We start from the raw sequence: 15,204 nt of genomic DNA on the forward strand, positions 1-15,204 counted from the left end.
TCACTTAACTCTGTGCAAGTCACTTAACCCTGTTTGCCTCAGTTTCCTTATTTTAAGATGAATTAGAGAAGAAAATGCAAAGCACTTTACTATATTTGTGAAAAAAGCCCCCAACAACCCCAAATGGCTCACAAAAAGCCAAACATGACCAAACAACAATCAAGAAGAAAACAAACATTTCTTAATTGCCTATTGTGTACTAGGCGCTTTATAAATATTGTCTAATTTCATCCTCACAACTCCTAGATGTAGATTCTAGTATTATCCCCACTTTATTGTTAAAGAAAATGAAGAAAATGCGAAAACAAATTAATCTGAAAAAAATTATGCTTCAATATTTCCATTGAAAATGACTTGTCCAAAGTCACACATCTATTTAAGTGTCTTGAGAACTTTTTTTTTTTCTCTAGGCCCAGTAATCTATCCACTACACTTCCTAGAATCCTTATTCCTTTCTCTTCCCTATTGTCCTTATCCAATCAGTTGCCAAGTCGTAATGGTTCTACTGAATCCCTTGCATTTATCCCCTCCCTTTGTCTTCAAGATATACTCTAATTCAGAACTCTTTTGCCAAAGTTTTATTGCAAGAATTTCTAATGGGTTTCCCTTCTTCAAGTCTTACAGCTTTTGAATTCATCCTCTGCTGCCAAATTGTTATTCCTAAAGCACAGGGCGGACTGTATATACTATGTCTTTAGTACAGAAAGCTGGGTAATTTCCTATTACCTGACTCTAGGGTAAAGTGTATAGTCTTTTGACTGAATTTTAGAGTCCTTTACAATTCAGTTCTGGCCTATACTTCCAGGTTAATTGCATGGTTTTTCCCTCTTTATGAATGCCTCTTACAACCACACTGGACCATTGGCTATTCTCTGTATGCCATATCTATGTTTCATTCATATGTTTTTATATAAGTTCTTTCCATGTCTAGAATTCATTATCTCCACATCTTTGATTCTGAAAATCTCTATATCCCTTTGTACCTCATCCAAAGCTTACCCCTTACAAGAAGTCTATCCTTGTCCCACCAGTTCTTTTCAGCCACATCACGTAGTTACTTTATCTTTCCTTTGTATACAGTTTGTGTTTCAGCATACACATTGTTTCCCTCAAACACAATGCAATTTCCTTAATGATGTAAATCCTCACTGTGTCTTTGTATCTTCATCACTTATCAGAGTGCATAGCCTATAATAGACATATAATAGATAGCAGGTGAATTTAATTGATTATAAGACTGCATTTTGGAGTCCTTTCTCTACCATTTATTACCAGCATGACCTTTCCCCTTTCTGGACCTTAGTTTTCTCATCTTTAAAATAAGGAAGCTATAGCAGATGACCTTCAAAGTCTGTGCCGACTCTAATGTTCTGTGATCCCCTGGAGGAGGAAAATAGTGGAAAACATAAAGTAGAATATAATGACTTTTTTTGAATCTCATGAGTTTGCCCCCAAGGAGAACTAATAAGAAATGGGCCTTAGTTTCTCCATCTGTTAAATGAGGAGGGAGAAGGTTTGAAATAAATGACTTCTGAGGTATCATCCTGTTTCAGGTGTATGAGCCTGTGAAGAAATAAATTAAGCACTTAACATTGAAACATCTGCAAAAATAAAAAGGCATATAGCATGATTTATTTATTTGCAGCATTGTTTATTTATTTATTTTGGTGACTTGCCTAGGGTCACACAGCTAGTAAGTTTTAAGTGTCTGAGGCTGTATTTGAACTCAGGTCCTTATAACTTCAGGGCTGTACTCTGTCCACTTTGACATCTAGCTGCCCCTCAGCTTGGTTTAAAAGATGTCAATATTTTTTTCCAAAGTTTCATCTTTAAAAGGTTTTCTCAACTTCCTCTTTATTTCAAGCTTCCATTCTTATTTCAACAAAATTTTCATTATCGGAAGTACACAACACAAAGAATCAGAAAGGGAAACTAAATACTGTTAATAGGCACTACTAAATAACTGCCACCTTTAATACAACCTGTAACCCTGACCAGAAGCCTGAAGACTGGCAGCATTTATGTGAAAAGATGCCTTAATTTTCTTAATTCTTTGACTCCAGGAAGCTTTTAGAGCCAGTCATTATTTAACAAGACCAGGCAGGCTTGCTTCCATTTTCTTCCATTGACATTTTCCAATGGAAATACTGCAGCATATGATTTTTTTTCAAGACTAATTTGCTTTCATGTCTTAAGCAGTGTCCCTGTCCACAAATTAGGCTTATGTATGTCTCCTTAAGCAGACACTGACCAGGTTGGAAGCGGTAGGTTTTGATGTTCAGCATGTTTATGCAGCAGAAATGCTGGGAGATCTATAGAATGGGGCTCGGGGCTGGTTGGTTTATCTGCAATAGAGATTTCTTTTTTAAACATGCTTGTTGTGGAAAGAGTTGCTGCATTTGGGAAGGTATCAGACTAATCCTGCCAGGCTAAGCTGTCATGTATCTGTTTGATGTGATCTGTGTTCCTGTAGCTTAAGGGAGCCCTGTTTGGAGCTCACCTTTAAATACCCTGTAGTTTCTGATCTTCATTTTTCTCTCCTCCCACCCCAAGCAGACTCCCCACCCAATCTCCTCGGATCTCTTCCCCACCCCTTCCCAAAACCTCTCCATCCTATAGCATTTGGCCTACCTTATTTAACCTTGTTCCCTCTCCTCCCTGAGTCAGAATGTCTGGATCGTTTGCTGCAGGTGTCTGTGGATGCTCAGCAAAAGCACAGGGCCGAAGACTGCCTGCCTGACTTTGATTCTGCTGGAATATTTGTGTATGGGAATAGAAGGCCATGGCCGTACAGCTTGTTCCCGATTCTGCTCTCAGCTTGTTGATGGTAAGTGCTCACTGCAAGCTTAGGTGGGGGCCTACTCGGAGCCTCAGCTCCTGCTCATCACGCTGTGTGGGTGGCTGCTGGGGCAAGGATGCTCAAAGAGTTTGGATTCCTTGCTGTTTTTATTTGGAAATGATGCTTGGGATAAGAGGACTGGCCTTGGCAAAGCAAGGACAAGAATCAGAATAATGAATGTATTCCATTTTTGGAGCTTAATGAATAATGTTTTGAGAAGGGTATTTATAAACAGGTGTTTATATCTGAATTAGATATCCCAGCACTACTTCCCCTCTGGGGGGGAATCTGAAGTGGAACATGTGCATTTGCCCTTTATTTTTCTCTAGGTGATTGTGGATTGTTTACACTAGTACTGATTGGTTGGATTCTTTCTTTTAAGGGATATATGTATATATATATTCATATATCAATATATCTCTATCCATATATGTCTTTTCTGGTTTCCAGATAGAGGTTCTGAAAGTGGTTTCGTTATTGTCCTTAGAAGACTAAGCTTCCTTAGCTGTGGGTAGCTTGTTTTCTGACTAAAAATTAGAGGAAGAAATAGGCAGTCTTTGTTTAAACATTTATCATCATCTTGAGCTTTTGTGACTGTCATTATAAAGTTGCTTGTATTTTTAATCATATAAAGAATGTGACTACATTTTAGGTATTAAAATGTGCAAGGAAAGTAGTATGCTCTTGTTTTGACTTAAGTTCTCACTTACTTAGAGATTCAGATTTTCACATGGAAATGTCTCTACAATCTTGTTTTATTTATTTTTTCTTTCTCTGTCTCTCATCTTGCTCTTGCACTCCATCTTTGTCATTCTCTTTGTCTCTGTCTCTGTTTGTCTGTCTGTCTCTCTATTTCCCTCTTTTTCCTGTGTCTTTTCCTCTTTCTGTGTGTCTCTCCCTATCTCTTTTTTTTGTCTGTTGGTCTCCTTGTCTGTCTGTCTCTCCATCCCTCCTTTTAAAACCCTTCTTCTTTCCTTCTATAGAATAGCCTGGATGATGTAAAAACCTTTCTGAGATGAGCATGGATGTCTCTAACATTTACACAAGAGATTTTACAAACAAAGAACAAGGACTTCTACTGTGTATATTGATCCATGGCTTCTATTGGCAATAGGGAAAGCAGATTTTCTAGGCCTGATGAGTTTATTAAAAGCAACTTGGGAAAGTGATTGGTAGGGAGCCTCACAGTTGGTGAACAGAGGTCAAAGTGAAAAGGCAAATATCTTTATTCCTAGTTAACCAAAAATACACAGTATATCATTTGACACACAGTTCCTTAAAATGCCTGTGCTCCCTTGCATCTGTGACTATTGCTGACTTTAGTGACAAGAAAGGGAGAGAGTCACAGCTGAGACTAGAGGTACTGTCACAAACATTACAGGGGAAAGGGCTGGGAGTCCAATTAAGTTTTCTCCTGGAGCTAGCACTTCTTTGAATCTTTTACATTTAGTATTGCAGTGACCTAAATCTTAAAAGATGGACATCAATTTGAGAAATGTCAGAGGTATTTAATGAGATCTAAGCAAGTTCAGGGCCCATTTAGAATGATTCAATACAAACATGAAAATCTATCAAAAATAGATTCTATAAGATGAAAAGAAGCAGCATTTTAAAATAACAGTCCAATATAAAGCCAAAAAACTTCCTTCAGAGAATGGGATTGTATTACAAATCAGTACCTATCTTAGGCTTCCTCTGGACTAACTTATCACAATGTCTTTAGTGTTGCTAGCTACAACAAACCTCAAACACATGGGGTAGATGATAAGAAAAAGAGACATGAGATGTATGACCTGGCAAGGAGAGCTAGAGAGAGATGGAGTCATAGGCCTGGCAGGAAGCCAGAGCTGGAAAGGAAATGATCCTTGCTCCTCCATTATATTTTTCTTAGTACTATTGGCCCAGGGAGGCCAAATGTAAGAATCTAACAAAAAGAACTTTCCCCCTTGGGTGCCTGGCAGGTGGCTTAGTGTATAAGATTAATGTGGATTTGGAAACAGAAGAGTTGGATTTTTTTCTCTGCTACTTTCTACTTATGTGATTTTGGGAAATTCTCTGGTCCTCTGTTTCTTTATCTATCCAATGAACCATTGCATTAGGTGGTCTCCTAGGCCCTTCCCAGCTCTACATAAATATGTTCCCATGGTCTTTTGAATCTTCATAGCTATTCCTGACTTGTTCTCTCTTCCCCAAGTTCCTGGAATGATCCCTTCTTTCTTTTAATCTTTTTGTTGTTGTTGTTGTAATCCCTCTATTATTCCAAGTCTTGATTTGTCAGGCAAGATTTATCCTTCCTCTGTGGAGAAATAATTTTTCCTTCCTCAAAATCCTTATGAAATAAAATAAAACAATTATAATTCTATCATTATCATTTTTTTGGACCCATTCAGTATGCTTTCTTCACTTTCCCTTGTATTATGAGGTAACTAAGTGGTATAGTGATTAGAGCAATTGGAGTTAGGAAGATCTGACTTTAAACAACTAGAGTTTGGCCTTGGGCCATCTTAACCTCTAAGCCTAAATTTACTTATCTGTGAAACTAGAATACTGATACTACCAGTGGGATAGGATTGTAAGAACCAAATGAGATATTTAAAAAGCTCTTTGCAAAACTGAGATCTCTGTATAAATGCTAGCTATTATTGTTGTTGTTGTTATTTTTGTATATCTCACTCTCCCATTAAGGTGATAAACTTCTTGGGGTCAGGGTCTATGTTGTACTTTTTATTTCTGAGGCAATTGGGTTAAGTGCCTTGCCACACAGCTAAGAAGTATACTAATCTTTTTTTTTTTTTTTTTTTTTTTTTTTTTTGCTAGGGATAGGGAATACAGTGGTAGCTAAATGGTGCAGTGGATAGGTCACCCAACTTAAAGTCAAGAAGAATCATCTTTTTGAGTTCAAAAGTGGCCTCAGACACTAAGCTGTGTAACCCTGGGAAAGTCACTTAATTCGGTTTGCCTCAGTTTCCTAATCTAAAACGAGTCTGAGAAGTAAATGTTAAACCACTCCAGGATCTTTGCCAAGAAAACCTCAAATGAGATGACAAAGAATCAGACATGACTAGAAGAACTAAACAGCAATAGCAACAACAACAATATAGGCATACCATCTGTGATTTCACTGTTATAGGACAATGAATTTTGGTCTCAAAATCTCTTTACACTTTTAAAAATTATTGAGGTTCCTAAAGACCTTTTGTTTATATTGGTTATATCTATAGATATTTCCTATATTAAAAAAATTAAATACTAAAATGTGAAATATCATTTAATCTATTTAAAATAATAAACCTATTAGGATGTTGACATAAATAACTTATTTTAATGAAAATTAACTATATTTTCAAAAGCAAAAAGAAATGAGTTGAGAAAATTGGTATTGTCTATACTAATCTATTTAATGCCTGGCTTAATTGAAAGCAGCTGGATTTTCATATCTGTGTCTGCTTTCAATCTGTTGTGATATGCTTTTTAGTTCAAATATATGAAGGAAATCCAGTATCATTCAGGAAAATCACTGGAAAAGGGAGGAATATTTTAATAAACAAATTTTATTGTGAAAATAGTTTTATCATGAAATAGTTTATCATAAAAATAGTTTTGAAGACCCCACTCTGGGAACTGTTGGGAAGGGAAATTCTCAGATAAAGAAGCTTCTCCTACAGATGCAATAAACCCTTTCTCTGCAGTTGATAATCTTAGTAAATTGTTCAGAGAAATGAGAAGTGACTTGCTTAGGGTCACACTCCCAGCACATGCCACAGATGAGACTTCCTTATTATAGGACCTTCTCTTTATCCATGATGCCATGTTGCCTCTTGTCTTATACCTTATGGGCATTTCATAAATGTTGCCTGACTAGGACAAAATAAAATTGTTGTTATTGCTGAAAAATCTTTTGTATGTGATACTTCTCAGACTTAACAGTTTTACAGAATGTAGTAATGGAAAGCAGATTCTTTGGATAAGCCAAAGGAAAAAAGAGCTGAGAATAATTACTTGAATTGAACACAAAAACTTAAGGAACTTTCCAGATAGCTGAGGCAAACATCAGAAAATAAAGTTTCAAATAAACCATTTAAAGACACATTAGTCTGAGGGAGGGAAGAAGTCATGAAGGAACAAGAGATGATACTCTTGAGAACATAAGGCCCCATAGGAGAAGAGGCTTCAGGTCTTCACATATTATCCTTCAGCAAAGCCAGCCTTATCTCTGGAGCTGACACTCCAATCTCCTCTTTCTTTGCCTTTATTCTGGCCATTCCTCATGTGTAGAAGGTACTCCCTGCCTACCTTTCTCTCTTAGATTCTTTGTTAACTTCAAAATATTGCTTAAAAAGATTTCTCTAGCTTCTAGTGTCCTCTCATATTTATCTCATGTTTACTTGATTTACTTATTTAAATTTAAAATCTTGTCTTTATATCACCAATACTTAGAGGAAGTGTGTTGTAGGGTATGAAAAGCTAGATTTGGAAGCAAGGAGACTTGGATTCAAGTCTGCCTTGAATAAATACTGGCTGCGAGATCTGGAACAAGCCCCTTAACCCCAAGGAATTCTCTAAAACTTTAAGAGACGGTACCAAGCCACATTCATAGAGAAAGATCCTCACTGATATGTATTTACTCCAATTGTTGTTCTTTGTCCTTTGTTCTCGAAGACCAGAGACATCGGTCTTGACTTGTGAGTGAATTGCATTTATGTGAGATAGAGCAGTGCACACTCATCCATCTCATTCTCTTCTCCAAGTCATTGGAAGTCCAATGGAAAGAGACAGGTCAGAACGGCTGCAGATGGAGTGGGAGATTGGCCTTTTTAAGTTAAAGTCTCTCCCAGGTCTCAGTTTGTTTGAGACAATACCCATTCAGTGATTAAAGGCTGGATAAGAACTGAGGGGACAGAAGGCCTAGTTTGTCTTCACAACAGAATCAATAAGAGTTTCTGCTCTGAACAGAAACAATAAATCATAGGTCCAGTCCCCATCTAGTCCCTAGTGCTGGCAAATATTAATGACTGTTGATTGGTTAATTGATGAGTAGAGAGATTGGGATACCCCAGGGAAGGGAGAAAGTTGGAGTTGCACTAGAAAGAAGTTTTTTGGGTTTCTGTGGCTTGGGGTGGGAGAGGAAGGACTCCCTATCTGATAGCTTCTAGCTGAAAACTAATTATTATTACAAAGTAGGGGTTAAACATGGTTTTCTGCTTCATGAAAAAATACAGATGCTGTCAATTCCTTTAAATTTTTTTCCATGAGTTTCCAATTCCTACCTTAGGGAGCAAAGAAAACTAGTGCTCATTTCTCTATAAATCTCTTATCTTTCATATAATTATGAATATATAGTTATAATAATTAGCTCTTGAGATCAAGGGCTGTTCAGTTTAACTAAGACATGAAACTATGAAAAACTCTTTGGGCCTCTCTACATGAACGAAGGGGAGCTGTTCATTTTTTAAAATCCCAAAACACTGGGCAATTGAGGGTATTACCACTTATGTCCCTAAAACACCAACTCTTAGAGTACACTGGGTTAAAGCAATTTTCCATATAAAATAGCTGATTTAGCCTTTTAGAAAGAAGGAAAGACCTGATCTTTTGAGCTGGCCATAGGATACTTATTCCCTGCCAAATAAAATACGAAGTCGTTATCTAGGCATTTAAGGCCTGCCATCAGCTAGTCTTAACTTATCTTTTCATCTTTATTTCATATTACTTCTGTTTCTGAATTTAGTGGATCAATTGATTTGGATTAAAGAAGCATCTCAGAGAATATTGCTCTGACCTGTGATGTCACACCACTGTAGGGTAGTTTCTTGAATAACTCAACTTTATTTCCAAGTCCCCAGACTTTAATGCAATATTTGGCTGATCATTTATTTGTAACATCATTTATATGGAGCCATGTGATGTCACTTGAATGCCTGTTTGCTTGTAGCTTATTAAAGGCATTCATTCCTGGTGTACCCATACTCATGATTTCTTGATTTTATCCTATTCTCTCTGACCACTAATTATATTTCTACTATATATTTATTCCTCTGTAACCTAGAATAGACTCCCAATTCCATCCAAGGGATGGTATGGTTTTCTTCTCTTGTGGAAAAGCCACTAGGTATTTCTCAAACTAGAGAGCCTACTTTATTATTTTCTTTACCCTTCATGTTTCTTGGCAACAAAAAAATAAAATTGATTTGTTTGTTGTTATTCTTGCTTCCCCAGAGGTTGATTTGTGGCAGGGAAAGCCTGAGAGAATCTCCAGTGCATCTAATTCCTGGATTGAGACTTCCATACAGCTAATAAGTGGCCTGAGAACCAATCTAAATCATTTAGGAAGTTCATCTCATCACCCAAATCTCCCAAGTATTTCTCCTCTGAAATCAACTAAAGGCAGCAATCAGGTGCTAGTTTAGAAATTCTTTTCTTCCACTTTTATTGGTGAAAGTCATTTATGCTTTTACATTTATATTAATTATCAGTAGCTAGGACCAGTATTAGGAACAAGTAGTCATCCACAGATTTCTAGGTGTGGACTATGGCTTGTTATTCAGTTGTTCAGTTATTTGTGACTCTGGAATCCCATTTGAGGTTTTCTTGGCTCATTTAACATTTGAGGAAACTAAGGCAATCCCAAAATGATTAAATGACTTGCTCAGGGATTTAAGATCACATTTGAACTTAAGCCTTCCTTGCCTCCAGGTGTTGTTGTGCGGCAGCCCTTTTTTGTGATAGCTAGAAACTGGAAATTTAGTGGATGCCCTTCAATTGGAGATTGGCTGAATAAATTGTGGAATATGAATATTATGGAATATTATTGTTCTGTAAGAAACAACCAACAGGATGATTTCAGAGAGGCCTGGGAAGACTTATGTGAACTTATGCTGAGTGAAGTGAGTGGAACCAAGAGATTATTGTACACAGCAATAAGAAGATTATGTGAGAATCAGTTCTGATGGATGTGCTTCTTTTTAGCAGTGAAATGATTCAAGCTAGTTCTGATGGTTTTGTGATGAAGAGAGCCATCTTGACTCAGAGAGAGGATTATGGGAACTGAGTGTGGATTACCACATAGTATTTTTACTCTTTTTGTTGTTTTTTGCTTGCATTTTGCTTTCTTTCTCATTTTTTTCCTTTTGATCTGATTTTTTTTTCTTATGCAGCATGATAACTGTAGAAATATGTATAGAAGAATTGCACATAGTTAACATTGGATTACTTAATATGTAGGGGAGGGGATGGAGAGAAGGGAGGGAAAATTTTGCACACAAATTTTTACAAGGGTGAATGTTGAAAATTATCTATGCATATGTTTTGAAAATAAAAAAAAACATTTAACAATAAAAAATTGAATTGAACAAATGGAAGCTAATGACTTCATGAGAAATCAAGATACAATAAAGCAAAACCCAAAAAGGAAAAAAAACAGAAAAATGTGAAATATCTCATTAGGAAAAACGCTGAACTGGGAAATAGATCAGTAGAGAGAATAAAATATTCATCTATCTGAAAGTCATGATACAAAAAAGAAACCTGGACATCATCTTTCAAGAAATTATCAAAGGAAACAGTCCTGAAATTATAGAACCAGAGGGTAAATTAGAAATTGAAAGAATTCATCAATTAGCTCCTGAAAGAGATCCCAAAATAAAAACTCCCAGAAATTCATTTCAGGGAGCTTTGTTTTTTTTTCCCCCAAAATTTTCTGAGAGATATTATCTAATGGAGACTAGATCTCTGAGAAAGCATCATCTTATTTCAAGTTTTACCTCTGATGCATACTGGCTATATATAACTCTGATCAAGCCACTTAAATTGTCATTGCCTCCAGACACCTAAGATTCTAAGTTTCAAAGAAGGTATCAACTTAAGATAATAGAGTTACCTCTTCTGGAAGCTTGTCATAACAATGAAATCACAAGTCTAGTCTTTATAACTCAGAGCCCCCAGTTACAATGCTGGTACTCCTGGAAGTAGTGACTCCTTCCTTTCTTGTTGGCTAATGATGTAATGGGGATAATGATAGCTTACTAAGAATAAAGACCCTGAGGATGAAGATGCATCTAAAAAAGGGAAAAAGAGATTAGCTTTGGGCCAAAGGCAAGTTTTGACATCTTTATAAATTTATTTGGGGATGGTCCCATCTATAGCTTTCCACCAAATCTCCACCACCAGGCACCAGAATGCTGATGACAACTAGGATTTACTTTTCATATTATGTTTTCCACTTCTTGGAAAACCTTATTTTGTTTTTTTTTTTCTTGGTGCCAAGGGCTTGTAGCCTCAATTCAGTGGTTTCCTATTAAAAAGAAAGTGTGGCTAGTTGAATAAATAATCTCTAGATTTTTTCCATGATTGTGGCACAAAAATTCTTTGATTCCATGAGCATTCATGGCAGCAGATTACAGAGGAGAGAGGAAATGAGACCAAATAAAAATATTCTACTACTTCAGGTTCTTTAAAGTGTGAATGAACATTTGTGCAAGACAGGTAGGGACATGGAGGAAAAGAAAAGAAAAAGGAAGTTGAAACCAGCGACTTTATAAATTGAGATTTTTTCATTATTGGTATATAATTGAGATTTGACCATGTGTGCCTTTTTCATAGGTTTGTGACTTTTGCATGTATGCCTAGTATTTGCCTAGTGTAGTGTACTATATGCCTAAATATTTGGCTTTGATCATAACATAGACACTGAAATGAATCTTAGAATCTAAAGTTACCTGTTCAGCTAGTAGTAGAAATGACTAAAAATTTGTAACTGAGGGGTGAAGCTTTTTTCTCATATTGGTTAAATGGATTATTTTCATATCACAGGGATAGATAAGTAGAATTACAGGTAAGGTGAAATCCTGACTACTTATATTTTAAGCATCAATTCTCCAGTAAAAAATAATTCACCCTTGATCATAAATGAAATGGGGAGCTTTTTAAACTTTATCTCGTAACCCCAACATATTAAAGCCCTTCAGAATACATAACAAAGTCATCCTGCTTTTTTGAGTATGTTTTTATTCCTCATCAAGATCATTCTTAGGTCCTCTTACTGCTGTTGTGTATGTATTCAATTTAATATCCATTATCAGTTCCTTGAGCTGTGCATCAACTTTAAGTTATTTCCAATATTTAAGCCTTTTGGGCATGTGAGACTATTTATTTTATGCAAAATCTGACTTCCTACTTCTAAGAACAGAAATATATAGGAAAACTTAATGATTCTTGAATCATGTTTTTATCAAATAGCATATGTAAAACATTAGTGCGTCCAAAACTTTTACATTTAATTTAACACCAAATAAACTCAAGTTGAAATATTGAGTGCATACTACATTTAATACCTTTTGGAGAAGAACCTCTTAAAAATGGATGACCTAGTCTAGCCCCATGTATCTAAAATATTCCAAAGCATCCACAATTTCGTCACTGTGAGTATTCCCTCTAATAAAAAAGATTGTAACCTACCCATGCCTGCCCAACCTGGAACAGCTCATTTCTGTGTCTTTCCATAAGATGATCACAAATCCATTCCAAATCCTGACATCCCAAAGATGGATAGAGCACAAAAGTTATCCTTTAGTTTTTCTTGCTTCTCACCCTGTTTTTAGTCCATTGTCTTTTTTTTTTTTGCTCATAAATTTCTTTGATGACATCCCTTACCCCAGTTATTGTTCTTAATTCCTTTTCTTCCCTACATATTGACTTTTGTTTATACCTGCTATACAGTCTCCATGTATTTCTGAGTAATATTAATTTTCAATTCTTTTGCAGCTATAGTGTCTTCATACTAATTTAAATAAAAGAGGAAATTATAAGAAACAGTGTTGGGTGGTGGAGAGAAAGCTGATATCAAAGTTAGAAAGACTTGGATTCAAGTCATATCTTATACACACTTGCTGTGTGATCCTAACAAAGTCATAAAATTTCTCAATGCACTAGGCAATTCTTTGAGATTATAAATTGCAGGAGGTGCTGACCTGCATTGGTAGAGGCAATTTCTTCACTTGGGAGTTCTGTAAGACTGCTGAAAGCAGGGAATTTAGTCAAAGTTAACCAACCCCATTTCTCCTTCTTGGGTTCCATTTGCTTGGTAGTTAGTATTACAAGATTCATCACTACAAAGAAAAGGCTTGCTTGTAAGTAGCAAGGAAAAATAAATTTAAATCTGCATTTATTTTCTTGAATAACTAACAAAATTTGTCTTTTGAAGGGAACTGTCTGAAATCTGGGATGCAATATGTTCTCTCTGGCAAAGGCAAAATGTTTCCTATTCAGTTTTGCTATGCATGATCAGGCAGCTATTAGTGCATCTCTGTTAAAAATTAATTGTATGGCTGTTTTATGAGACTTAATGGTGGTTTGAAGAGCATATGTTACTGGATCAGGTAGAAGTTTCCTATTTAATTTTATGCCAAACTATGAAATCCTAATGGAACAGCCTATGTTTAGACTGATTTTAATGAAAAGGTCTTTGAACTCCAGGTCATTTGGTACATATGAAGCAAGGGGTGAATTCAAAAATCAAGGTGATATTGGTTGGAAGCTAATGTTGGATTCTTAGAAGAGGTAACGATGTTCCTTTTGATTGTGGCTTAGTGGTTTTTTCTGGGTGTCTAATTTCATTCAATTCAACTAGTACATATTAAGCACCTATTGGAAAACTATTACTTGGCTAGACTGTGAAGCCTGCAAAGGGACTATAATACATTATGCCTATACTGATGGAATTTTCAATAACATGCATTAAACAGCTAGAAAACAAGAGGAAACAACCTAGCTTTTGTCCTTATTACTTCTGCCAATGTCTCCCTTTATCACCATCACTCAGCAATCTCTTCTCAGTTAAGGTTCATTGTATAATTATCCTTTTCCATCAAAGAGTTTAGGGGCATGGTAACCCTGTGATCTGGAAAATGCCTATAAAGTTTTTTGCTCTCCCTTCATACTAGAGAAGTCGTAATTTTATGATATTGAAAATAAAATATGTTGACATTATGTAACAAAATACATATATTTCTGCATTCCTGAGTTTTTACATTTTCTGTGTTGTCTTCTGGCTTTCACATATTGTTTGTGGCTCCTGCAAAACTTCCCCCAAATTCCCATTTAATTTCTTATGCCAGTCATGATATATCAAAATCATCTTGGGGAAAAGGGCAATTTAGAAAGGATAACTATTCAAATTTATCCCTCAATCTAGATCCTAGTGACCATTATATATTGAACACCCCCCCCCAGACATCTTTCTTTTCTTTCAGTGAGTTCTGTGTTTGACTGATGGTCTTTTTCTCTAATTTGATATCAGCATTGATACTAGAGGCCCTCAATCTACAAGTTAATTCCCTCTAAAATACTTCACCCATATAAAGGAATAATGATAACCTTGATAGTGTCATCATGCTTTTCCACTTCCATATTCAAGAGCTCCTAAATTTTACTATCTGATCACAATGTTATTGTTTCATTTCTCTCTATGCTCACCTACTCCTAAAATTGTTCCACTCACCATATTACCTCAAATCTTTCTACTTCTCAGCATTTTCCCAGGCCATTCCCCTTCCTCTGTCTGCATTCTTCTTTCCCAATTTCAATGTCTTGATGAATAATAGTTCATTTAGCTAACATTTATACAATACTTTAAGGTTTACAAATACTTTACAAAAATTAATTCACTTTATTTCATGACAACCCTGGGAGATAGATGCTAGCTTTCCAGATCAGCTTGACATTTTTCTCTCTTCTCAACTTTCTTGATTTCTTGACCTTTTACTGATCACACCCTCTCAAGTACCAACCCTGGATTAATGCTAATATCCACTTTTGATGATCCTGCTCAAATAATGCGGATAGTTATAAATAAATTCCCATGGTTCCTATCACCTCCAGGATAAAATGTAAAATCTTCTTTCAAAACCTTCCTAAGCAAGTCTTCTCTTACCTTTCTGATTTTTTTTAGACCTTACTCCTTGACACATACCATCTAATCCAGTGACACTGAATTTTGGCATTAGCAAGATACTATGTCTTAGATTTAGGCATTTTCTCTGGTTTTACCCCATCTCTATGCCTTCTGTCTTTCCAGGCTTCTTTTAAGTCCCAAATAAAATCTCATCTATAAGGAGTGTTTAATCACCCCTCTAAATTCTAACGCCTTTATGTTGCTGTTAATTATTTTCTATGTATACTACAAATTTATCTGTATAAATGCATATACATGTATAATAAAAAACTTATTTGTTTACTTAATTTCTCCCATTAAATTGTGAGTTTCTTGAAGTCAGAGACTGTCTTTTGCCTCTTTTTTGCATCCCTAGTGTTTAGCATAATTTCTGGCACATAATAGATGCTTAATAAATATTTATCAATATCTTGTTTCT

The 15,204-nt window shown here is 35.8% G+C and overlaps 1 protein-coding gene across 1 annotated transcript in view; it reads left to right on the top strand.

Annotated features, from left to right (window-relative positions):
• The first annotated feature begins 2,246 nt into the window (after positions 1-2,246).
• The window catches only part of FRMD4A (FERM domain containing 4A), a 733,796-nt gene continuing 720,838 nt past the window's right edge, over positions 2,247-15,204 (top strand). The window contains exons 1-2 of the mRNA XM_074268578.1: positions 2,247-2,264; positions 2,691-2,827. Coding sequence (XP_074124679.1) covers positions 2,783-2,827 — 45 coding nt within the window. The 5' untranslated portion in view covers positions 2,247-2,264; positions 2,691-2,782. The remainder of the gene's footprint in view (positions 2,265-2,690; positions 2,828-15,204) is intronic.

Source organism: Sminthopsis crassicaudata, chromosome 5 (assembly GCF_048593235.1).
Source record: "Sminthopsis crassicaudata isolate SCR6 chromosome 5, ASM4859323v1, whole genome shotgun sequence".
Lineage (NCBI taxonomy): Eukaryota > Metazoa > Chordata > Mammalia > Dasyuromorphia > Dasyuridae > Sminthopsis > Sminthopsis crassicaudata.